At 47.5% G+C, this 20,659-nt stretch overlaps 1 protein-coding gene across 5 annotated transcripts in view; it reads left to right on the top strand.

The window, feature by feature from the left end:
- PALS2 (protein associated with LIN7 2, MAGUK p55 family member) overlaps window positions 1-20,659 on the top strand; it is a 144,694-nt gene that overhangs the window by 25,297 nt on the left and 98,738 nt on the right. The window contains exon 1 of one of the 5 annotated variants that reach the window (XM_054020431.1): window positions 12,557-12,753. The exons of the other annotated variants lie outside the window; for them this stretch is intronic. Within the exon in view, the coding sequence (XP_053876406.1) occupies window positions 12,660-12,753 (94 nt within the window). The 5' untranslated portion in view covers window positions 12,557-12,659. Of the gene's footprint in view, window positions 1-12,556; window positions 12,754-20,659 lie in introns of those variants that run through there. 5 annotated transcript variants of the gene reach the window in all.

The following is a 20,659-nucleotide window of genomic DNA, read 5'->3' as shown; positions in this document are numbered from 1 at the left end:
AGCTTCTTGCTGGACTGTATTGACCATTGTTCCAGTGCTTCAGTTGATCCTAACATGGGCTATCCTTTCTCTTTGGGATTCTAATAACACTAAGGGTATGTCTACACTACGAAATTAGTTCGAATTTATAGAAGCCGGTTTTATTGAAATCGGTTGTATACAGCCGATTGTGTATGTCCACACAATAAAATGCTCTAGGTGCTCTAGTCGGCGGACCGCGTCCACAGTACGAGGCTAGCGTCGACTTCCGGAGCATTGCACTATGGGTAGCTATCCCACAGCTATCCCACAGTTCCCGCAGTCTCTGCCGCCCCTTGGAATTCTGGGTTGAGATCCCAATGCCCGGATGATGCAAAACAGTGTCGCGGGCGGTTCTGGGTACATGTCGTCAGGCCCCTCCCTCCCCCGTCACAGCAACGGCAGACAATAGATTCGCGCCTTTTTACCTGGGTTACCTGGGTTACCTGTGCAGACAACATGGAGCCCGCTCAGCTCAGCTGAGCTCACCGTCACCATATGTCCTCTGGGTGCCGGCAGACGTGGGACTGCATTGCTACATAGCAGCAGCTGCTAACTGCCTTTTGGCGGTAGACGGTGCAGTAGACTGGTAGCCTTCATCGGCGATCTGGGTGCTGGCAGCCGTGGGGCTTGCCTTTTGGCAGTAAATGGTGTATTACGACTGTTAGCCATCCTATTACAAGTCGGGTCATCGTACGTTAGCAGAGTCTTCCTTGAGCAGCCGATTGTGCAATAGGCCTGAAGACCATCGTCATACACCGCCCCGTATTTGCTGCCAAGCACCCAGAAAGATGCCGAGGGCTATCAGTCACGCTGCACCGTCGTCTTAAGATGTAAAAAAATAGATTTGCTCTGTATTCATTTGCTTCCCCCTCCCTCCGTCAAATCAACGGCCTGCTAAACCCAGGGTTTTCAGTTTAATCTTTGGGGGGGACCAGTCTGTGACAGTTGTTTGTGTCTCTCCCTGATGCACAGCCACCGTTCTTTATTTTAATTCCCTGTGCCTGTACGCCATGTCGTCACTCGGCCCCCCTCCCTCCTTCCCCTAGTCCGTCAGATACTACGTTTGCGCCACAGCTCAGAGAGCCGAGAAGCGGTTCGCGCCTTTTCTTTGAATTCTGGGTTGAGATCCCAATGCCCGGATGATGCAAAACAGTGTCGCGGGCGGTTCTGGGTACATGTCGTCAGGCCCCTCCCCCCTCGTCACAGCAACGGCAGACAATAGATTCGCGCCTTTTTACCTGGGTTACCTGTGCAGACAACATACCACGGCAAGCATGGAGCCCGCTCAGCTCAGCTGAGCTCACCGTCACCATATGTCCTCTGGGTGCCGGCAGACGTGGGACTGCATTGCTACACAGCAGCAGCTGCTAACTGCCTTTTGGCGGTAGACGGTGTAGCATGAGTGATAGCCATGGGGCTGGCAGCCGTAGGGCTGCATTGCACCAGCCCCTTGCAGGCGATGGTATATTATGACTGGTACCCGTCATCGTCATACTGGTATGGCTGTCAATCATGGCCACCTGGGCAGACATGCTACTGTTTTGATGATGATGGTTACCAGTCGTAATATACTATTTTCTGCCAATTGCCCAATATTGTCTGCTAAGCACCCAGAAGAGGCCGAGGACGATGCTGGGTGCTGGCGGACGTGGGGCTGGCAGACGTGGGGCTGCATTGCTACACAGCAGCAGCCCCCTGCCTTTTGGCAGATGATGGTATATTATGATTGGTACCCATCGTCATCGTACTGGTATGGCTGTCACTCATGCTGCACCGTCGGCTGCCACCTTAAGATGTAAAAAATAGATTTGTTCTGTGTTCATTTGCTTCCCCTTCCTCCGTGAAATCAACAGCCTGCTAAGCCCAGGGTTTCCAGTTTAATCTTTGGGGGGACCATTCTGTGTGACAGTTGTTTGTCTTTCTCCCTGTACCTGTACGCCATGTCGTCACTCGGCCCTCCCTCCCTCCCGCCCTCCTTCTCCTGGTCCATCAGATACTACTTTCGCGCCTTTTTTCTGACCAGGCGCCATAGCTAGCACTGGGATCATGGAGCCCGCTCAGATCACCGCGGCAATTATGAGCACTATGAACACCACGCGCATTGTCCTGGAGTATATGCAGAGCCAGGACATGCCAAGGCGAAACCCGGACCAGGCGAGGAGGCGATTGCAGCGCGGCGACGAGAGTGATGAGGAAATTGACATGGACATAGACCTCTCACAAGGCACAGGCCCCAGCAATGTGGAAATCATGGTGTCACTGGGGCAGGTTGATGCCGTGGAACGCCGATTCTGGGCCCGGGAAACAAGCACAGACTGGTGGGATCGCATCGTGCTGCAGGTATGGGACGATTCCCAGTGGCTGCGAAACTTTCGCATGCGTAAGGGCACTTTCATGGAACTTTGTGACTTGCTTTCCCCTGCCCTGAAACGCCAGGATACCAAGATGAGAGCAGCCCTCACAGTTGAGAAGCGAGTGGCGATAGCCCTGTGGAAGCTTGCAACGCCAGACAGCTACCGGTCAGTCGGGAATCAATTTGGAGTGGGCAAATCTACGGTGGGGGCTGCTGTGATCCAATTTGCCAGGGCAATGAAAGACCTGGTGATAGCAAGGGTAGTGACTCTGGGCAATGTGCAGTCAATAGTGGATGGTTTTGCTGAAATGGGATTCCCAAACTGTGGCGGGGCCATAGACGGAACCCATATCCCTATCTTGTCACCGGAGCACCAAGCCACCGACTACGTAAACCGCAAGGGGTACTTTTCAATGCTGCTGCAAGCCCTGGTGGATCACAAGGGACGTTTCACCAACATCAACGTGGGATGGCCGGGAAAGGTACATGATTCTCGCGTCTTCAGGAACTCTGCTCTGTTTCGAAAGCTGGAGGAAGGGACTTTCTTCCCGGACCAGAAAGTGACCATTGGGGATGTTGAAATGCCTATCGCGATCCTTGGGGACCCAGCCTACCCCTTAATGCCATGGCTCATGAAGCCGTACACAGGCAGCCTGGACAGGAGTCAGGACCTGTTCAACTACAGGCTGAGCAAGTGCCGAATGGTGGTGGAATGTGCATTTGGCCGTTTAAAAGCACGCTGGCGCAGCTTACTGACTCGCTCAGACCTCAGCGAAAAGAATATCCCCATTGTTATTGCTGCTTGCTGTGCGCTCCACAATATCTGAGAGAGTAAGGGGGAGACATTTATGGCGGGGTGGGAGGTTGAGGCAACTCGCCTGGCCGCTGATTACGCGCAGCCAGACACCAGGGCGGTTAGAGGAGCACAGCAGGGCGCGGTGCGCATCAGAGAAGCTTTGAAAACGAGTTTTGTGACTGGCCAGGCTACTGTGTGAAACTTCTGTTTGTTTCTCCTTGATGAACCCTCCAACCCCCCCCCCCCCCGACCCGGTTCACTCTACTTCCCTGTAAACCAACCACCCCACCCCACCCCACCCTCCCCTCCCGCTTGCAGAGGCAATAAAGTCATTGTTTTTTCACATTCATGCATTCTTTATTAGTTCCTTACAGAGGTAGGGGGATAATTGCCAAGGTAGCCTGGGATGGGTGGGGGAGGAGGGATGGAAAAGGACACACTGCATTTTAAAACTTTAACTCTTATTGAAGGCCAGCCTTCTGATGCTTGGGCGATCATCTGGGGTGGAGTGACTGGGTGGACGGAGGCCCCCCCACCGTGTTCTTGGGCGTCTTGGTGAGGAGGCTATGGAACTTGGGGAGGAGGGCTGTTGGTTACACAGGGGCTGTAGCGGCGGTCTCTGCTCCTGCTGCCTTTCCTGCAACTCAACCATACGCTCGAGCATATCACTTTGATGCTCCAGCAGACGGAGCATTGCCTCTTGCCGTCTGTCTGCAAGCTGACGCCACCTATTGTCTTCAGCCCGCCACTTGCTCTGTTCTTCCCGCGATTCAGCCCGCCACCTCTCCTCTCGTTCATATTGGGCTTTTCTCATCTCCGACATTGACTGCCTCCACGCATTCTGCTGTGCTCTATCAGCCTGGGCGGACATCTGCAGCTCCGTGAACATCTCGTCCCTCGTCTTACGTTTTCTCTTTCTAATGTTCACGAGCCTCTGCGAAGGAGAAACATTTGCAGTTGGCGGAGGAGAAGGGAGAGGTAGTTAAAAAAGACACATTTTAGGGAACAATGGGTACACTTTCATTACAAGGTCGCATATTTCTGCTTGCAGGCAGCCTTCGTAGGCCACAGTGTTTTGGCTTTTTTAACCTTCTTAACATGCGGGAAAGGTTGCAAACAGCAGCGCATTTCCCATATCAAGGATGAATTGGGTTGTCCATTTAAAAGGGGGTTTCAATGTAAAAGGAGGGGGCTGCGGTTTCCCGGTTAACATGCGGCACAAACACAAGTAAACCACCCCCCCCCCCCCCCCCACACACACACGATTCTCTGGGATGATCACTTCACCCCTCCCCCCACCGCGTGGTTAACAGCGGGGAACATTTCTGGTCAGAAGAGCAGGAACGGGCGCCTCTGAATGTCCCCCTTAATAAAATCACCCCATTTCAACCAGGAGAGCTTTCTGGAGATGTCCCTGGAGGATTTCCGCTCCATCCCCATACACATTAACAGACTTGATTGCTTTTTTTTTTTTTGTAATGTTTACAAATATTTACAAAGTTACACTCACCAGAGGTCTCCTGTGTGCCCTGAGGGTCTTGGGTGAGTTCGGGGGTTACTGGTTCCAGGTCCAGGGTCGCAAACATATCCTGGCTGTTGGGGAAACCGGTTTCTCCGCTTCCTTGCTGCTGTGAGCTACCTACAGTACCTCCATCGTCATCTTCCTTGTTCCCCGAACCGTCTTCCCTGTGTGTTTCTCCAGTGAGAGAGTCATAGCACACGGTTGGGGTAGTGGTGGCTGCACCCCCTAGGATCGCATGCAGCTCCACGTAGTAGCGGCAAGTTTGCGGCTCTGCCCCGGACCTTCCGTTTGCTTCTCTGGCTTTGTGGTAAGCTTGCCGTAGCTCCTTAATTTTCACGCGGCACTGCTGTGTGTCCCTGTTATGGCCTCGGTCCTTCATGGCCTTGGAGATCTTTTCTAATACTTTTCCATTTCTTTTACTGCTACGGAGTTCAGCTATCACTGCTTCATCTCCCCATATGGCGAGCAGATCTCGTACCTCCCGTTCGGTCCATGCTGGAGCTCTTTTGCGATCCTGGGAGGACTCCATCACGGTTACCTGTGCTGATGAGCTCTGCGTGGTCACCTGTGCTCTCCACGCTGGGCAAACAGGAAATGAAATTCAAACCTTCGCGGGTCTTTTCCTGTCTACCTGGTCAGTGCATCTGAGTTGAGAGCGCTGTCCAGAGCGGTCACAATGAAGCACTGTGGGATAGCTCCCGGAGGCCAATAACATCGAATTCCGTCCACACTACCCCAATTCCGACCCGCAAAGGCCGGTTTTATCGCTAATCCCCTCGTCGGAGGTGGTGTAAAGAAACCGGTTTAAAGGGCCCTTTAAGTCGAAAGAAAGGGCCTCGTTGTGTGGACGTGTCCAGGCTTAATTCGGTTTAACGCTGCTAAAGTCTACCTAAACCCGTAGTGTAGACCAGGCCTAAGTTTGAGACCTTTGGCTTGGGCACTAGACGTACTTCAATTTTTTTTTTTTTTTTTTGCATTTAAGTGCTCCCAACCCTTCTTATCTAAAAAATTTCTATGGCATTTTCATTAGTTTTGGTGTTTGGGTGCCAATAATGTTCATGCTTCATTGATGACAGTGTCTAGGCAGTCTGGTTCCACAAGTTTTAGAAGCTTTAGAGTTTGGTGCCTATGTCAATGCTTGAAACTGCTTGTACCTACTGGTATGGTGCTCCTCTCAATGCCTCATACTCATTTTTCTCTTCTGCATGACCCCCGTGTTTCAGGTATGACATCCATTGCCCAGAGGTGTATTCTGTGGAGCCTGCAATTCTTGCATAGCACACTTGTCCCAATCCCTGTCATGAGCACCCCATGATGCCAGGATTTGTAGGAAATAATCATCTGCTTCAGATTGGAGTAATAACATCTGTTCCCCCATTAAGAGCTGTCCTCATCCAATTTCTAGCCTCAGAATTGGGGACAGACTGGACATAGCTTTGTAGGAACAAGTTTCAGAAACCAGGCTTGTTTTCATATTCCCATTTCACCATCCCACAATTCCCTAACTCCACATATGGATGGCAGCCTTTTTCAACTCCATTCATTACTGATTCATCCAGCAAGTCCTCCTTCATGGTGGCTTCTAGGATCATAGTTGTATTCATATTTTCTTTTCCTGGACAATTATGTGGATTGGTGCACTGCATAGAGTAATAGCAGAAATAAACAGTGATAGGCTGCCTGGAGCATCTTGGGTTCAATGTTTACTTTGTTTGCCCACATGCTTTTTCTGTGTCTGTCATCGATCTGGAATACTATCTGGTACAAGGTCTTATCTCAAAAGAATGTTAACAGAAGATGAAGGCTGCTATAAGGAAAGACAAATGGTATCACAAACAAAATGTATGTAGAGTCTATTGGGAATGGTTTGTCACATGGACTGATGTGTTTCAGTCAACCAGAGTTCACATCTGTCATGTAATCCTCTCCACATCTCGTGCTCTCATTTATTGGCAAAAGTCAAGATCCCATTGTCTCATCTCTGCTCCTTCAATGGGTGGATTCAGAAAATCTGACTTGGGGGGGGGGGGGGAGAGTGTAATTCTCCATTGGTGAACCAGGCAGAGTGATCACTATGACAGGCACACAGCTGGGGATAATCAAGTGTAGACTTGGCAAGCTGGTCATTTGACCAGTCAATTGACCATATTATTGGACCCCCATCATTAAATATTCCAGCAGGAATGTTCTGATGTAGGCAACAGTTTACCTCAGGTTGCATCATGGGACCATCTGTTAGCAAACCTGTTTAAATGTCTTGATCACTCACTTTACTACATGCCACCTGTTGTGGGGGAAAAGGGTGAACTAACTTAAAGTTGGCTAAAATCTTCTAGCACAAATATTGTATGTATATTTTTATTTGTATACCAGGCCATCAAGATATGTGGTAGTTGACAAAGCGCATTAAACAAGTTAAAGGCATGATCCCTGCCTCAAACTGCCTACAGTTTAAATGGACTAGAGAAACATCCAGAACTTAACTCAGAAGGGACTGGGGGAGAGAGATGAGGGTTCAGATATTAAATTTCCTCTTTCAACACCGAGAAAAGATGCACAGCCATTAAACCTCTTCCTTAACAAACAAAAGTGTCATAGCTATAAATCCCCCCTCAAAACCTCCTCCACTCTCAACAAAACAAACACCACATAATAAATGCCTATGTAGATAAGAGGGGAGGAAGGAGTGAGATTTAACAAAAATCTCCTTAATGTCCCACCATTTTGCATACCTATTTATCTCAAGCCAAACCTGCAGACAATATGAAAAGTTGTGTTCTAATGAAGGGTGTGAGACATCACATCTCAGAGGCCCCTCCCTTCCTGCTCTGTTCCTCTTCCTCTTGCTGTGCAGCTGCTTGAGTCCATTGCATTAGTTAGCTTCGGGGAGGAAGGGCTGCCTGCCCTGCACCCCTTCCATGTGATCTGGGAGTCTGAAAGGGTCCTGGGAGGGAGGGTGCAGCTTTTGATTGAGTGACTGGGATCTTTTGGAACAGATCGCTTCCCGGCTCTTTGAGCTCTGGTCAAGTGAAAAATTCTCTAAGTTAGATGAATGGCTACTGGTTAGCTGAAATAAGATACTTCATAATCTATATAGCATTCCAGAAACTGTGACAGTAATAAGTGACATAACAAATTATGCAGAGTCAGGGAAAGCCAAAATCATTTGTATGAAAACCTTTTATTAGAGATGAACATGGAAAAACTGTTAAAGCTAAGTGCAGATTCTCTTCTTGTGGGTGTGTGATATATGTAGATAGAATGGAGAAACGCTTGTTAAATTCTTCAGATACGTCCAACTGTTGTCAAACAGCAGGAAAACTGGTCTTTATCAGAATTTTTTTCCTCTGTGCATTATCCTTATCTTTGGCAGCATCACCACAGAGCACGAAGCCTTTTGATGAAGGAAGTGGTATGAGTGGCAATGAGAGTGAAGCTAATTCTATTTCTTTATTTTCTAAAAAGAATTTTGCTACTCATCTGTTTCAGCATTGAAACTTGTACGCCTGGAAAGTCTTCAGTTGTTCATCAAATTAGTGTTAAGAGGTTTTTGGATTGAATGTCCCATGACCATAAAAATTAACTTGATGCTAGAGGTATTTAATTATTTATGCCAGCAATACACCATTTCATATAGTTTAATTGTTATAGGCTAGAATTTTTTTCATAAATTACATCCAATTTACAAAGTACCAAGTCGGAAACAGCTTGCAGGAAGTCTTCTGAATGCCAAAGCAGACAGTGTGAGAAGAAGTTGGTGTTTTTGCACAGACTCCTCACATCTCTCCCAGTGTCTGATGGATAGAGCAATATTCACAGTGAGTGTGTCATCAACTTAATAGCAACTCCACAACCAGTATTTCATTCATTCCGTTGGACAACTGAGTGTCATCACATAGCCCAATATATTGGTGACCAGTTTAAAAATATAGTCAATGGACTGGGTCCATGGAGGCTATTTTGGTTGTGACCAATAACGTGGCTAATCTGAAAGCTGCTTGGGCTTCAATAAATGAGTATCTACACCTTTTTTGAATGTGCTGCCTATGATAGTTTTCACTGGTGATGTGATGAGAAAGTTGCCAGTGCTTTTCACTTTTGCCACATGCTGGATATCTGACCAATTTTTCAAAAATTGTTACTAGCAGCCATTTTTAGTGCCAATTTCATCCGCACTGAGAGCCTTGTCATACTTGAGAAGCATCTTCTATTAAATGTCTCCAAAGATCTTCGGATATGCAAGAAAGCTCTTCAGTCAGCTGCTGTTGAAGAAGGGGCTGCCAGTTGTTGCCCCTATGTAATCAGCACTGGCATTCTTGATGACTGTCTTTTGTAGGCAAAACTCAATTCACTTAACTACTTGAACCTATAGCTCAATCCATTCAGAATATGGAACGTTTTATAGTTCTGCATTATGCAGTGGTGGTGTAGCTATGTTACTCCCAGGATATTAGTGGGTGGGTGAGGTAATACCTTTTTATTGGACCAACTTCGATTGGTGCGAGACATGCTTTCAAGCTACCCAGAGCCCTTCCTCAGGTCTGGGAAAAGTACTCAGAGTGTCACAGCTAAATAAAAATGATTCTCCCAGCCCGTGTTCCCTCAAATTTTTCACACACAGGTGGGATGAATTTTGTTGTGACACATCACCTCCATATTGGTGCACATATCACCTTCATATTGGTGCACACAACAAAATTCAGGTGGTGGGTGTAGGGCTGAGGCGTTCAGTGTGTGTGTGGGGGGGCTCAGGGCTGGGGCAGAGGGTTGGGGTGCATGGGGGTGTGTGGATAGGACTACCCTAGCCATGGCAGATCCAGGGCTGAGTTGGGGACTGGGGAGGGGTGCCCCTGTAGACACTGACTCCGTGGACCACTCAGAGAAAAATTAGCGGGTGCTGTACTGGGAGCCAAGCTTCCCCTAACCACAGTGCCTCTCACCTGCCCCACTGACTAACTCCTCCTGCCCACTCTGAACAGTTGTTTTGCTGTATATAGGAAGTTTCGGGAGGGAGGGATAGGAGCGGAGAGGGGGGTGTACTCAGAAGGGCGGTGGACCTTATCAAGGAGTGGGGGGATCAAGCACCTCTCAACTAGAGGGGAAGTTGCCCCCATGCGCAACCCCCCCCCGGCCACGGCAGGTTGGGGCCGGGGGAAGGACGCAGCATGTCTGGAGCTGGGTTTGGGCTGAGGAAGGAGCAGCCCTCCCCTGCCCATGGCAGGTCCCAGCTGGGCGGGTTCCCTGAGCACCTGTGCGCTGCTAAATAGACTGCTGTGCGGCCATGCAGCTTATAGGGAGCTTTGTTTATAAGTGGCTGGGAGCTAACACGAGAGGTTCTAGCCTGGGGTGGAAAAACTGTGGCCCAGGGACCACATCCGGCCTGCCAAACGTTTTAATCCAGCCCTCCTGCTCCTGTCTTGGAGCAGGGTCGGGGGCTTGCTCCCCCTGGCTCCTGGAAGCAATGGCACGTGTCTTCCCCCCCCCCCCCCCCCGGCTCCTACGCATAGGGGCTGCCCCCCGCCCCAATCGCTGCCTGTGCAGCTCCCATTGGCCAGCAAACAGGGCAGTACGCTGAGCCGCCTGGCCGCGCCTCCGTGTAGGAACTAGATGGGGGACATGTTGCGGCTTTTGGGAGCTGCTTGAGGTAAGCGCCACCCAGAGCCTGCATGCTTGGCCTCCTCCTGGGCCCCAACCCCTTTCCCCTGCCACGATCCCCGTCCGAACCTGTGTTCCATCCTCCTGCACCCCCAGAACCTGCACCCCTGCCTCATCTCCCCCCCCCCCCCATCTGCACTCCAAACTCCTGCCCAGCCTGAAGCCCCTTCCTGCAGCCTGAACTCCTTATTTCTGGTCCTACCCCAGAGCCCTCACCCCTTTCCACACCCCAACCCCCAATTTCATGAGCATTCATGGCCCACCATACAATTTCCATATCCAAATGTGGCCCTTGGGCCAAAAAGTTTGTCCATCCCGCTCTCGCCAATTCCCCGGACTTGAACCCCACAACTGTAGGTCAGGCTTCTGACCATGGCAAGTTCATTACCCAGTTTGCCCCTCTCTTGTGGAGAGGACGTACGCTAGCCTTTGCAAACTGAGCTGAGATTGCCTGAGCACTTCAGCTAAAGCACACTCTTTTAGGTAAAATATAAAACAGGTTTATTAAGTACAGAAAGATAGATTTTTAAGTGATTATAAGTAGCAACAGTAGAGTTCAAAGCTGGTTACCTAAAATAAAATAGATTATAGAACTCAGATTACAAAACTATATTGGATTTGACGCAAGCAGTGTCTCACCCTGGCAGATGGTCTAGTTCAATACAAAAAGAACAGGAGTACTTGTGGCACCTTAGAGACTAACAAATTTATTAGAGCATAAGCTTTCGTGGACTACAGCCCACTTCTTCGGATGCATATACATCTTCTTTTTGCGGATACAGACTAGTTCAATACACAGGCTGGGATTGTCCTCGAGCCTGGGACCACCCTGTCCCAGTTCAAAATCTTTGTCTTTCAGATGTGCTTCCAGGTGTTGAGTTGTGGGGGAAGTGAGGCCCAGTCATGACATCACTTGCCTTCTTTATAGGTTTTTTTCCAGCTTGCTGGAAAGATCTATGCTTATGACATGGAGGTTCACCCCCATTGGTCATCATTCTCCATTGTCTGTGCTCTCTCTGAGAAGTCCTCTGGGATAGCTGTTGGGAAAGTAGATTCCCTTTTAATGGCCATCAGCATGTCTGACTACTCCGTTGTTGTACCTGAGAAGCTGGTTACGGATGTTCCCAACCTCACAACATATTTCAGTAACACACACATACAATGATAGCACATACAATCCAAGTGGACATTAGTATTCAACAGATCAAGATGTTAAAATGATACCTCACAAGGCATACTTTGTACAAAACATATAATTATATTACAGAGGTGAATATGGGGGTTCCAGGGTGCTGCTTGGAGGTACAGAGTGCCTCCTGTAGTCATAGGTCAAAAGGGGGGTGGGGGGAATAGTCATTTAGATTGTTGTATCAAGCCAAAATCCAGTATCTGCTAGATATTAAAAAATCATGGTTTTAATACAAATTTATGAATTTAAGTTCCCAGGCTCATCTTTTGAAAGAGTTTATGCAAGTTTTCTTTCAGGATGAAGACTGATAGATCAGATATTGAGTGATCACTTTCTGAAAAATGTTCACCCATAGGTGAAGTGTTTTTATCTATCATTTTTCTGTCTGAGTTCATTTGAGTGCATAGTAGCTGTCTGGTTTCACCCACATAATTGTTCTTGGGGAATTTTTTTTGTACTTTGACTACAGGAGTGTTAACGGGCCATTTCGCCTTGAGTGGTTGTGACATTCCCCTGGTGCTATCTGGACCGGCGATCTACTAGGTCACTCCAATCCTTGACTCTGGGAGCCAGCCTTACCCTGCTCTACTGTGAGAATCCCCACTCGTGGGCTGTTCACGCACAGCCTCTGGCATGTAAACTGCTCCTTGGACTGTGCAACTGAATGACACCAGCCAATATCTGTGGTCCCAGACACAACCCTAGGAACCTGTCTTGCAGTGTCCAGTTATGCCCGCTGAATACTGCAAGCTTACATGAATTTGTCAGTTTAACAAAGAAATTGATATTCACCAGCCTTGTTATCCCAGGAGGAGTCTCTGACACCCTTGAAACCAAATGCACTGCTTCAGGTAGAATAAACAAACACATTTATTAACTGTAAAAGATAGATTTTAAGTGATTACAAGTCAAAGCACAAGAAGTTGGATTTGGTCAAATGAAACAAAAGCAAAACGCCCACAAAAGCTTATGCCCAAAATAAATTTGTTAGTCTCGAAGGTGCCACAAGGACTCCGTTGTTCTTACAAACTTAGATGCCTCTCACCACAGGCTGGCTGGTTGCCCTTCAGCCAGGCTCTCCCCTCTGATCAGCGCTTCAGTTGCTTGGTGGTGATGTCTGTAAATGGAGGTGGAAGAGAGAGGAAGAGCATGGAAAACATCTCTCTTTTTATCATGTTCTTTCTTGCCTTGTGGCTTTGGCTCCCCTTCAGAGTCAGGTAAGCATTACCTCAGCGCAGTCCCAAACTGACCAAAGGAAGGGGAGGTGACTACTTGAGAGTCCAACAGATTCTTTGTTGTTGCCTAGGCCAGTGTCCTTTGTTCCTGTGGGGCTGGGCTGGGTTTGTCCCAGGCATGCCCTGATGGGTGTGAACTGCCCTTTTGCTCTTGTAGAGTTTTTGCTTGGGCTTGCTTTAAGCCAAGAGGGCACATTCTCAGCCTCATAACTATATACATGAAATTACAACCTATAACAATGATTACTATAACAACAATGCTCAATGCAACATGAGCTTTCCAAAGACACCTGACATGATAAACTTTGCATTAGATGCCACACGATCATTTTATAAGGATGAACATGGGGTGTAGGGTGTTCCCACGAGGTACAGAATGCTACAGTGATCCCTTAGAATATGTGCTAACTACTTATGCTAAACTATCTTTTAGACCTTGTATTTAGCTGGGGCAGTCGGAGTATCTCTTCCAGACATGAGGAAGAGCTCTGAGTAGCTTGAATTCTTGTCTATCACCAACAGAAGTTGGTCCATTAAGGGCATGTTTATATGTACAGCGCTGCAGCAGCGCAGTTGTACTGATGCAGCTGCTGTGGCATTGCAGCATGACCAGTGAAGACACACTATGCTTTTTTAGAACTCCATTTCATTGCATTTAGCATTTTTCGTAGTTAAAGTAACTCAGTGAACTAACATGATTTTTGTAATTAGGCGTAAGTATTTAAGGTTTCTCGTTTTTTTTGTTTTGTTTTTATAAAAATTAGTGTCAAATATTTGGCTATTTTTTACCAATGTTTGACCCACATTGACCAGTTATTTTTGGACCAGTCAAATGCCCAACCCAAATCAAGGGGAGGTGCATGTTCGGGGGGAGAGGGTGAATCATTCAGGTTCAGATTTAATCCAGGTAACAGGTACCAAAAAAAGCACACCATTAATTGGTTCAGACATAGTTATTCATTCTTAAAGCATCGTTCCTTCTCTGGCTAACACACAAGGCAAGTCTAGACTACGCAATTAAGTCAACTGAAGTTACATTGATGTACAGCTGCTGCAGTAATTAAATAGCTTTTGCATGTCCCCATTATGCTCTGTGTGTTGGCAGTGTGCATTGATGCAGAAAGCAGTGCGCTATGGGTAGCTATCCCACTGTGCAACTTGCCACCATCTAGCGCAGGGTGTTTTGGTAAGGGTTTGCAAGTATCATGGGGTGAAACAAGTTGTGTAGGGGTGACTGGGAACATGGCTTCAACATCCCATAATGTAGTTTTCTCCATCCCATAATTTTATCTGCATCCCATAATGTTTCATGCCTCTTTTCAAAAGCCACACAAACCTGCATATCTGCCATCTGTGTAAGAAGTATGGATCCCGTACAATTCTGTACTATTATGATGAGCGTTGCAAGCACAATACTCCTGATCCTGCAGTATTTGTGGAGCTGCGGGGAACATGACTATTCCTTGGCGCTAGCTTGCTGTGGGACATAGAAAGAAACCACTCAAGGCAATTGTTGGCATTCACAGAGCAGCTGCAGATGGAGTGCCAGTTTTGGGCCCAAGAAACTAGCACGGACTGGTGGGATGATGAACAGCGTCTGCAGAACTTTCGGATGCACAAGGCCACCTTCCTGAAAGTGTGCAGAACTTGCCCCAACCCCTAAAGTGCAGCAACACCAAAATGAAAGCTATACTGACAGTGGAGAAGTGAGTGACAATTGCTATGTGGAAGCTTGCAACGCTAGATTGCTACCAATCAGTCAGGAGTCAATTTGGAGTTGGGAAATCTTCATGGAGGTTGCTGTGAGGCAAGTGTGCATCCTGCTACAAAGGACTGTGACTCTGGTCAATGTGCAGGACATAGTAGATGGTTTTGCAACAGTGGGGTTCCTGAACCATCATGGGGCAATAGATGGCACAACATCCCTATTTTGGTATCAGACCACCTTGCCACAGAGTACATCAATGAAAAGGGCTACTTTTCTATGGTATTGCAGGCACTGGTGGATCACCATGGACATTTTACCGACATCAGTGTGGGATGGTCAGGGAAGGTTCATGATGCATGCGTCTTTAAGAACACAGGCCGGTTCAGAAAGCAGCAAGCAGGGACTTGTTTTCCAGTCTAGAGGATTACCACCGGGGGATGTTGAAATGCCCATGGTGATCCTGGGGGACCCAGCCTACCCCTTACTCCATGGCTCATGAAGCTGTACACCAGCCATCTCGACAGCAGCAAGGAGGGTTTCAGCCACCGGCTCAGCAAGTGATAGTTGAATGTGGCTTTGGCTGTTTGTAAGGCTGCTGGTGCTGTCTACTCATGAGATTAGACCTCAGTGGGAAAAAAAATCCCAATGTTTATAGCTGTCTGCTGCATGCTTCATAATATCTGTGAAGCAAAGAGGGGAAAGTTTTGCCAGGGTGGAGGTGGAATGGCTATCAGCTGATTTTGAACAGCCAGATGCTAGGGCTATAAGAAGAGCTCAATGGGGAGCTGTAATGTTCAGGGAGGCTTTGAAAGACCATTTTAAATAGTGAGCCACAGTAAAGCGTGTTGCTATAGTGTGCTCTGTCTGGCATTGTGGTGTTTTTGTTTTTTTGCTCCTGGTATGAACCTTGTAATGAGTGCTGTGTGTAATACTATAACATTGCAAATGTGCCTATTGCTATTGTTGGTGAATCATGTCAGCCCCAGACAGCATATGTTGTGAACTAATAAAGATGAACTATGTTTCTGTAAATAGACTAAGTATTCAAAATACCAGAGGCTTGCAGGGTATTTGGAACGTGTCATCCTGCCTCCTCTTCCTTCTCCTCCTCATCTGGTTGAGCTGCTTCGCTGGTATGGATGGAGAGACCCTTGAGGGCACGTTTCCAGCTGTAAAAGATACTATTGTGAGTGTATCTCTGTGCATTGTATTTACAAGATAAATGGAAACTTGGTATACTGAACTCACTCCCCTTGATCCACACAAGTTATAAGTACTACATTGTCATTTCTCCTTGGGATTCATAGAGCGTGGTGGCAGTCCCAGCCACAGTGAGTACGGCCTGGGGAGGAGGGATGAGTTGGTTCAGTAAGGGGTGGGGTAGCTCATGGGCATGAGGATATGTGGATAGGGCAGTTGAGCTGAATAATGGCCCTGTTTTCAACAGGCGGTGGTGATTTTAGCTGATATCTCAATCCTGAGGGTAATGGCGGCTGAAAGGGAACAGCTCCTGCACGTGTCCAGCTGCATACTGGGTCCGTATGCTGCTAGCCAGTGTGCTCCAGTGGTAATTGCTGAATGGCATGGGAAAGTGTCCTACTGTGGTAGAAAAGAAATAAGGCATCCCTCCCCAGAAATCTTCATAAGAGAATTGCAGACTACCTCCAGAAAAGTTTCCTTGCAATCTCTATGGAGGATTCATGGCCATCCCAGTACACACAAACTGTTCTGAAGGGCTTCTTCTGCCTAACTACAGGGGAATGAGAAGCAGATAGTGACTCTACCTCTATTGGTTATTTCATTACGTCTTCTAGCATGATTAAAGAAAATAGTGAATGAACAAGATGTGTCCTTGCAATATCAAAACAAACTGCATACTTACCAGAGGTTCCTTCCCCTGCATCAAGCTTGCCTGTGCTGGACTGTAAGGATTGGCTTGACTGCTCTGGAGTCAAAAACAGGTCCTGGCTCGCTGTGCCACTAGATCCTCTGGTTGCCTGTCCCCCATACTCCTCATCTACCACCACTTCCTCATTGTTCACGCGGGAGGCCTGTGACTTCAACTCCTCTGAAGTGTATCCATGGGGTTGTTGCGAGTGGTGGTGGTATCTCTGCTGAGGATGGCATGCAGCTCTTTGTAAAAACAGCATGTCTGTGGCTCCACGCCAGAGCGACTGCTAGTCTCCCTTGTCTTCTGGTACACCTGCCGCAGGCTCCTTAGTTTTCATGAGGCACTGCTATGGGTCCCTCCTGTAGCCTTTCTCCTCCATGCCCCAAGTAATCTGATTGTAGATATCGACACTTCTACGGCTGGATCGGAGTTGTGCCTGCACAGCCTCTTATCCCCACAGATCCACCACCTTCTATTTACTCCAGGCAGGAGCGCATCTGCAGCATGGAGCAGGCATGGTCAGCTGGGCAGTTGCTAGGTGAGCTGTCCACATTGAGCAAACAGGACATGAATTTAAAATTTGCGGGGCTTTAAAAGGGGAAGGCTGTGTACTTGGTCACCAGGCAGTGGAGTTCAAAATCGTGACCAAAGCGGTCATGATGGTCCATTGTGGGACACCTCCTGGAGGCCACTAAAGTTAACGTAAGTAACTCAGTGTCAATGTAGACTGACACTGCATCACCCTAACTACATTGACCTAAGAGCTACGCCTCTCACAGAGGTGGAGTTATTAAGTCAGCGTAGTGGGCAAGCTGCATTGGCAGGAGTGACGTTTTATTTTAGATGCTTACAGAGTTAGGTCAATGTAAGCTGCCTTGCATCGACCTAGCTCTGTACTGTAGATGAGATGACATTCTGACTGTGACAGGAAGAGCACAGTCGGCCCTATCCCATAGAAAAATAAATCAACCTCTCCTATTCTGTGTGGAGAAGTGATTCCTATTTCTACAAGCACTTTGCGGTTACAGATGTGGATTTTCTTCAACAAAAGTGACAAAGCTGTTGCTGTGTTCAGTGGCCTATATTTAAATGTGTTGATGGCTTATCTAGTTCTGATCTCAAATACAGGCATAGTTTGCTCATCATCTGGCAGTCTTAGGCCAAGGGTTGACTGGAGGCTTACCTATTTTCTTGACCAAGAACCAGTTCCTTGACAAGTCATTACAGCAGTATGATGAAGCTGTACTTGCATGTTTTGGTCTCTCTTCTTCAGGCTGAACCACCCCACTAAGGTTTCTTTGAAGATACTAGTGGGTGTAGGGTTGCTGCACTGTAAAACTCTGTGTGTGCTCCAGAAGTGATGGTATAGATGCTTGTAACTAACTGCACAATTTCCCCACGCCTCTTGCTGATGAAGGATCCTCTCAGAGCTTCCCACCTAGATTTGTGGCTTACGTCTCCCGTAAATTCAGGTTATTCCTTTGTGACTTCTCACTCCAAAAACTTCATCCTCCAACTCTCATCTGTGCTTTAAAAGTGACTCTGCAAAAGAGAATGTAGTGAAAGTTCTAAGATCAGTACCCAGAACTTGGAGGTGGGTGGCGGTGGTCAGGGACTCCCTCCTCAGGGGGACTGGGTCATCTATCTGCCGCCCCAACCGAGAAAACCGAGAGGTCTGCTGCTTGCCGGGAGCTAGGGATTCACGATGCGATGGAGAGACTGCCGAGACTCATCAAGCCCTGGGATTGCTATCCCTTCCTGCTTATCCACGTGGGCACCAGTGATACTGCCAAGAATGACCTTGAGCGGATTAGTGCAGACTACGTGGCTCTGGGAAGAAGGATAAAGGAGTTTGAGGCGCAAGTGGTGTTCTCGTCCATCCTCCCTGTGCAAGGAAAAGGCCTGGGTAGAGACCGTCGAATTGTGGAAGTCAACGAATGGCTATGCAGGTGATGTTGGAGAGAAGGCTTTGGATTCTTCGACCATGGGATGGTGTTCCAAGAAGGAGTGCTAGACAGAGACGGGCTCCACCTAATGAAGAGAGGGAAGAGCATCTTCGCAAGCAGGCTGGCTAACCTAGTGAGGAGGGCTTTAAACTAGGTTTTCACTCCTTGGGAAGGAGACCAAAGCCCTGAGGTAAGTTGGGGAAATGGGATACCGGGAAGAAGCACAAGCAGGAGAGTGCAAGAGGGGAGGACTCCTGTCTCAGACTGAGAAAGCGGGACAATCAGCGAGTTATCTTAAGTGCCTATACACAAATGCAAGAAGCCTGGGAAACAAGCAGGGAGAACTGGAAGTCCTGGCACAGTCAAGGAACTATGATGTGATTGGAATAACAGAGACTTGGTGGGATAACTCACATGACTGGAATACTGTCATGGATGGATATAAACTGTTCAGGAAGTACAGGCAGGGCAGAAAAGGTGAGGGAGTTGCATTGTATGTAAGAGAGGAGTATGACTGTTCAGAGCTCCGGTATGAAACTGCAGAAAAACCTGAGAGTCTCTGGATTAAGTTTAGAAGTGTGAGCAACAAGGGTGATGTCGTGGTGGGAGTCTGCTTTAGACCAACCAGACCAGGGGGATGAGATGGACAAGGCTTTCTTCGGCAACTAGCAGAAGTTACTAGATCGCAGGCCCTGGTTCTTATGGGAGACTTTAATCACCCTGATATCTTCTGGGAGAGCAATACAGCGGTATACAGACAATCCAGGAAGTTTTTGGAAAATGTAGGGGACAATTTCCTGGTGCAAGTGCTGGAGGAACCAACTAGGGGCACAGCTCTTCTAGACCTGCTGCTCACAAACCGGGAAGAATTAGTAGGGGAAGCAAAAGTGGATGGGAACCTAGGAGGCAGTGACCATGAGATGGTAGAGTTCAGGATCTTGACACAAGGAAGAAAGGAGAGCAGCAGAATATGGACCCTGGACTTCAGAAAAGCAGACTTTGACTCCCTCAGGGAACTGATGGGCAGGATCCCCTGGGAGAATAACATGAGGGGGAAAGGAGTCTAAGAGAGCTGGCTGTATTTTAAAGAATCCTTATTGAGGTTGCAGGGAAAAAAAAATCCCGATGTGTAGAAAGAATAGTAAATATGGTAGGCGACCAGCTTGGATTAACAGTGAAATCCTTGCTGATCTTAAACGCAAAAAAGAAGCTTACAAGAAGTGGAAGCTTGGACAAATGACACTGCTCTACAGCCAAAATGCTTCTGAAATAAATGTAGTCAAACTTTACTAATTCTAGGTCACTGAGAACGAAAATGATGCTTAAAATTGTTGATTGGCTCTAGTTTTCAAGATATGCTATTGGGTCAGTATATACGACCCTTGACTGGGGAATGGCGGAGGATAAGTGAGTTATAAAGGGAGGAGATCTCAATTTAAACCAGAAATGACTAAAATACATCTTTGACTGGATCTATGAATAAATCTATGACTGGGTTTGGACAGTACTTGCTTTTTAGGCAAAACAATGAATGATGCAATCTGAAGCTGGTATTGCGTCATGCATGATATGAATTGCATCATGTTATTCCTAGAAGTCATGGATGATGCGATCATAACGAAGCTTACATCACTCTGCTGAACAAATTGCCCTATATCAGCTCTAGAAAAAATACAGTGTCGTGCTATCTTATTTGTCAGTGTTTGATTTTGCAAAGGGACACATTTCTGTTTAGCCAAAGTGAGCAGAGATGCCTCGTACTTGTGTGAACAGTGCAGATAACTTCTGCTATGTTTGTGGTGAAGTGACTTTTGCATCACAAAAGCGTAGTATAACCACTATGGTTAAGAAAGCCAATCACCTTTATTTTGGCTGCAAAATTGGAGATCAGGACAAGAGATGGGCCCCACACATATGCTGCAACACTTGTGCAACAAATCTTCGTCAGTGGTTGAACAGGAAAAGGAAATCTATGCCTTTTGCAGTGCCAGTGATTGGAGAGAGCCAACAGATCATACCAGCAATTGTTACTTCTGCATGGTGCCTCCAGTTGGGAAAGGTGTGTCAAGGAAGAAAAAGTGGACTGTGCATTATCCAAACATTCCATCAACTATACGCCCAGTACCCCACGGAGAAGGACTGCCGGTTCCTGATGCACCAGAATCATTCTCACTTGAGTCAGACGAGAAAGAGGATGAAACTTCTGGTTCAGGACCATCAATGTCACAGGACCCACATTTTCTCCCATCCTCCTCCTCTGAACCACACCTCATAACACAAGGTGAACTGAATGACCTTGTCAGGGATTTGGAACTACCCAAGAGTAAGGCAGAGCTGTTGGGC

Source organism: Malaclemys terrapin, chromosome 2 (assembly GCF_027887155.1).
Source record: "Malaclemys terrapin pileata isolate rMalTer1 chromosome 2, rMalTer1.hap1, whole genome shotgun sequence".
NCBI lineage: Eukaryota > Metazoa > Chordata > Testudines > Emydidae > Malaclemys > Malaclemys terrapin.
This window is presented reverse-complemented; position numbering and strand designations above follow the sequence as displayed.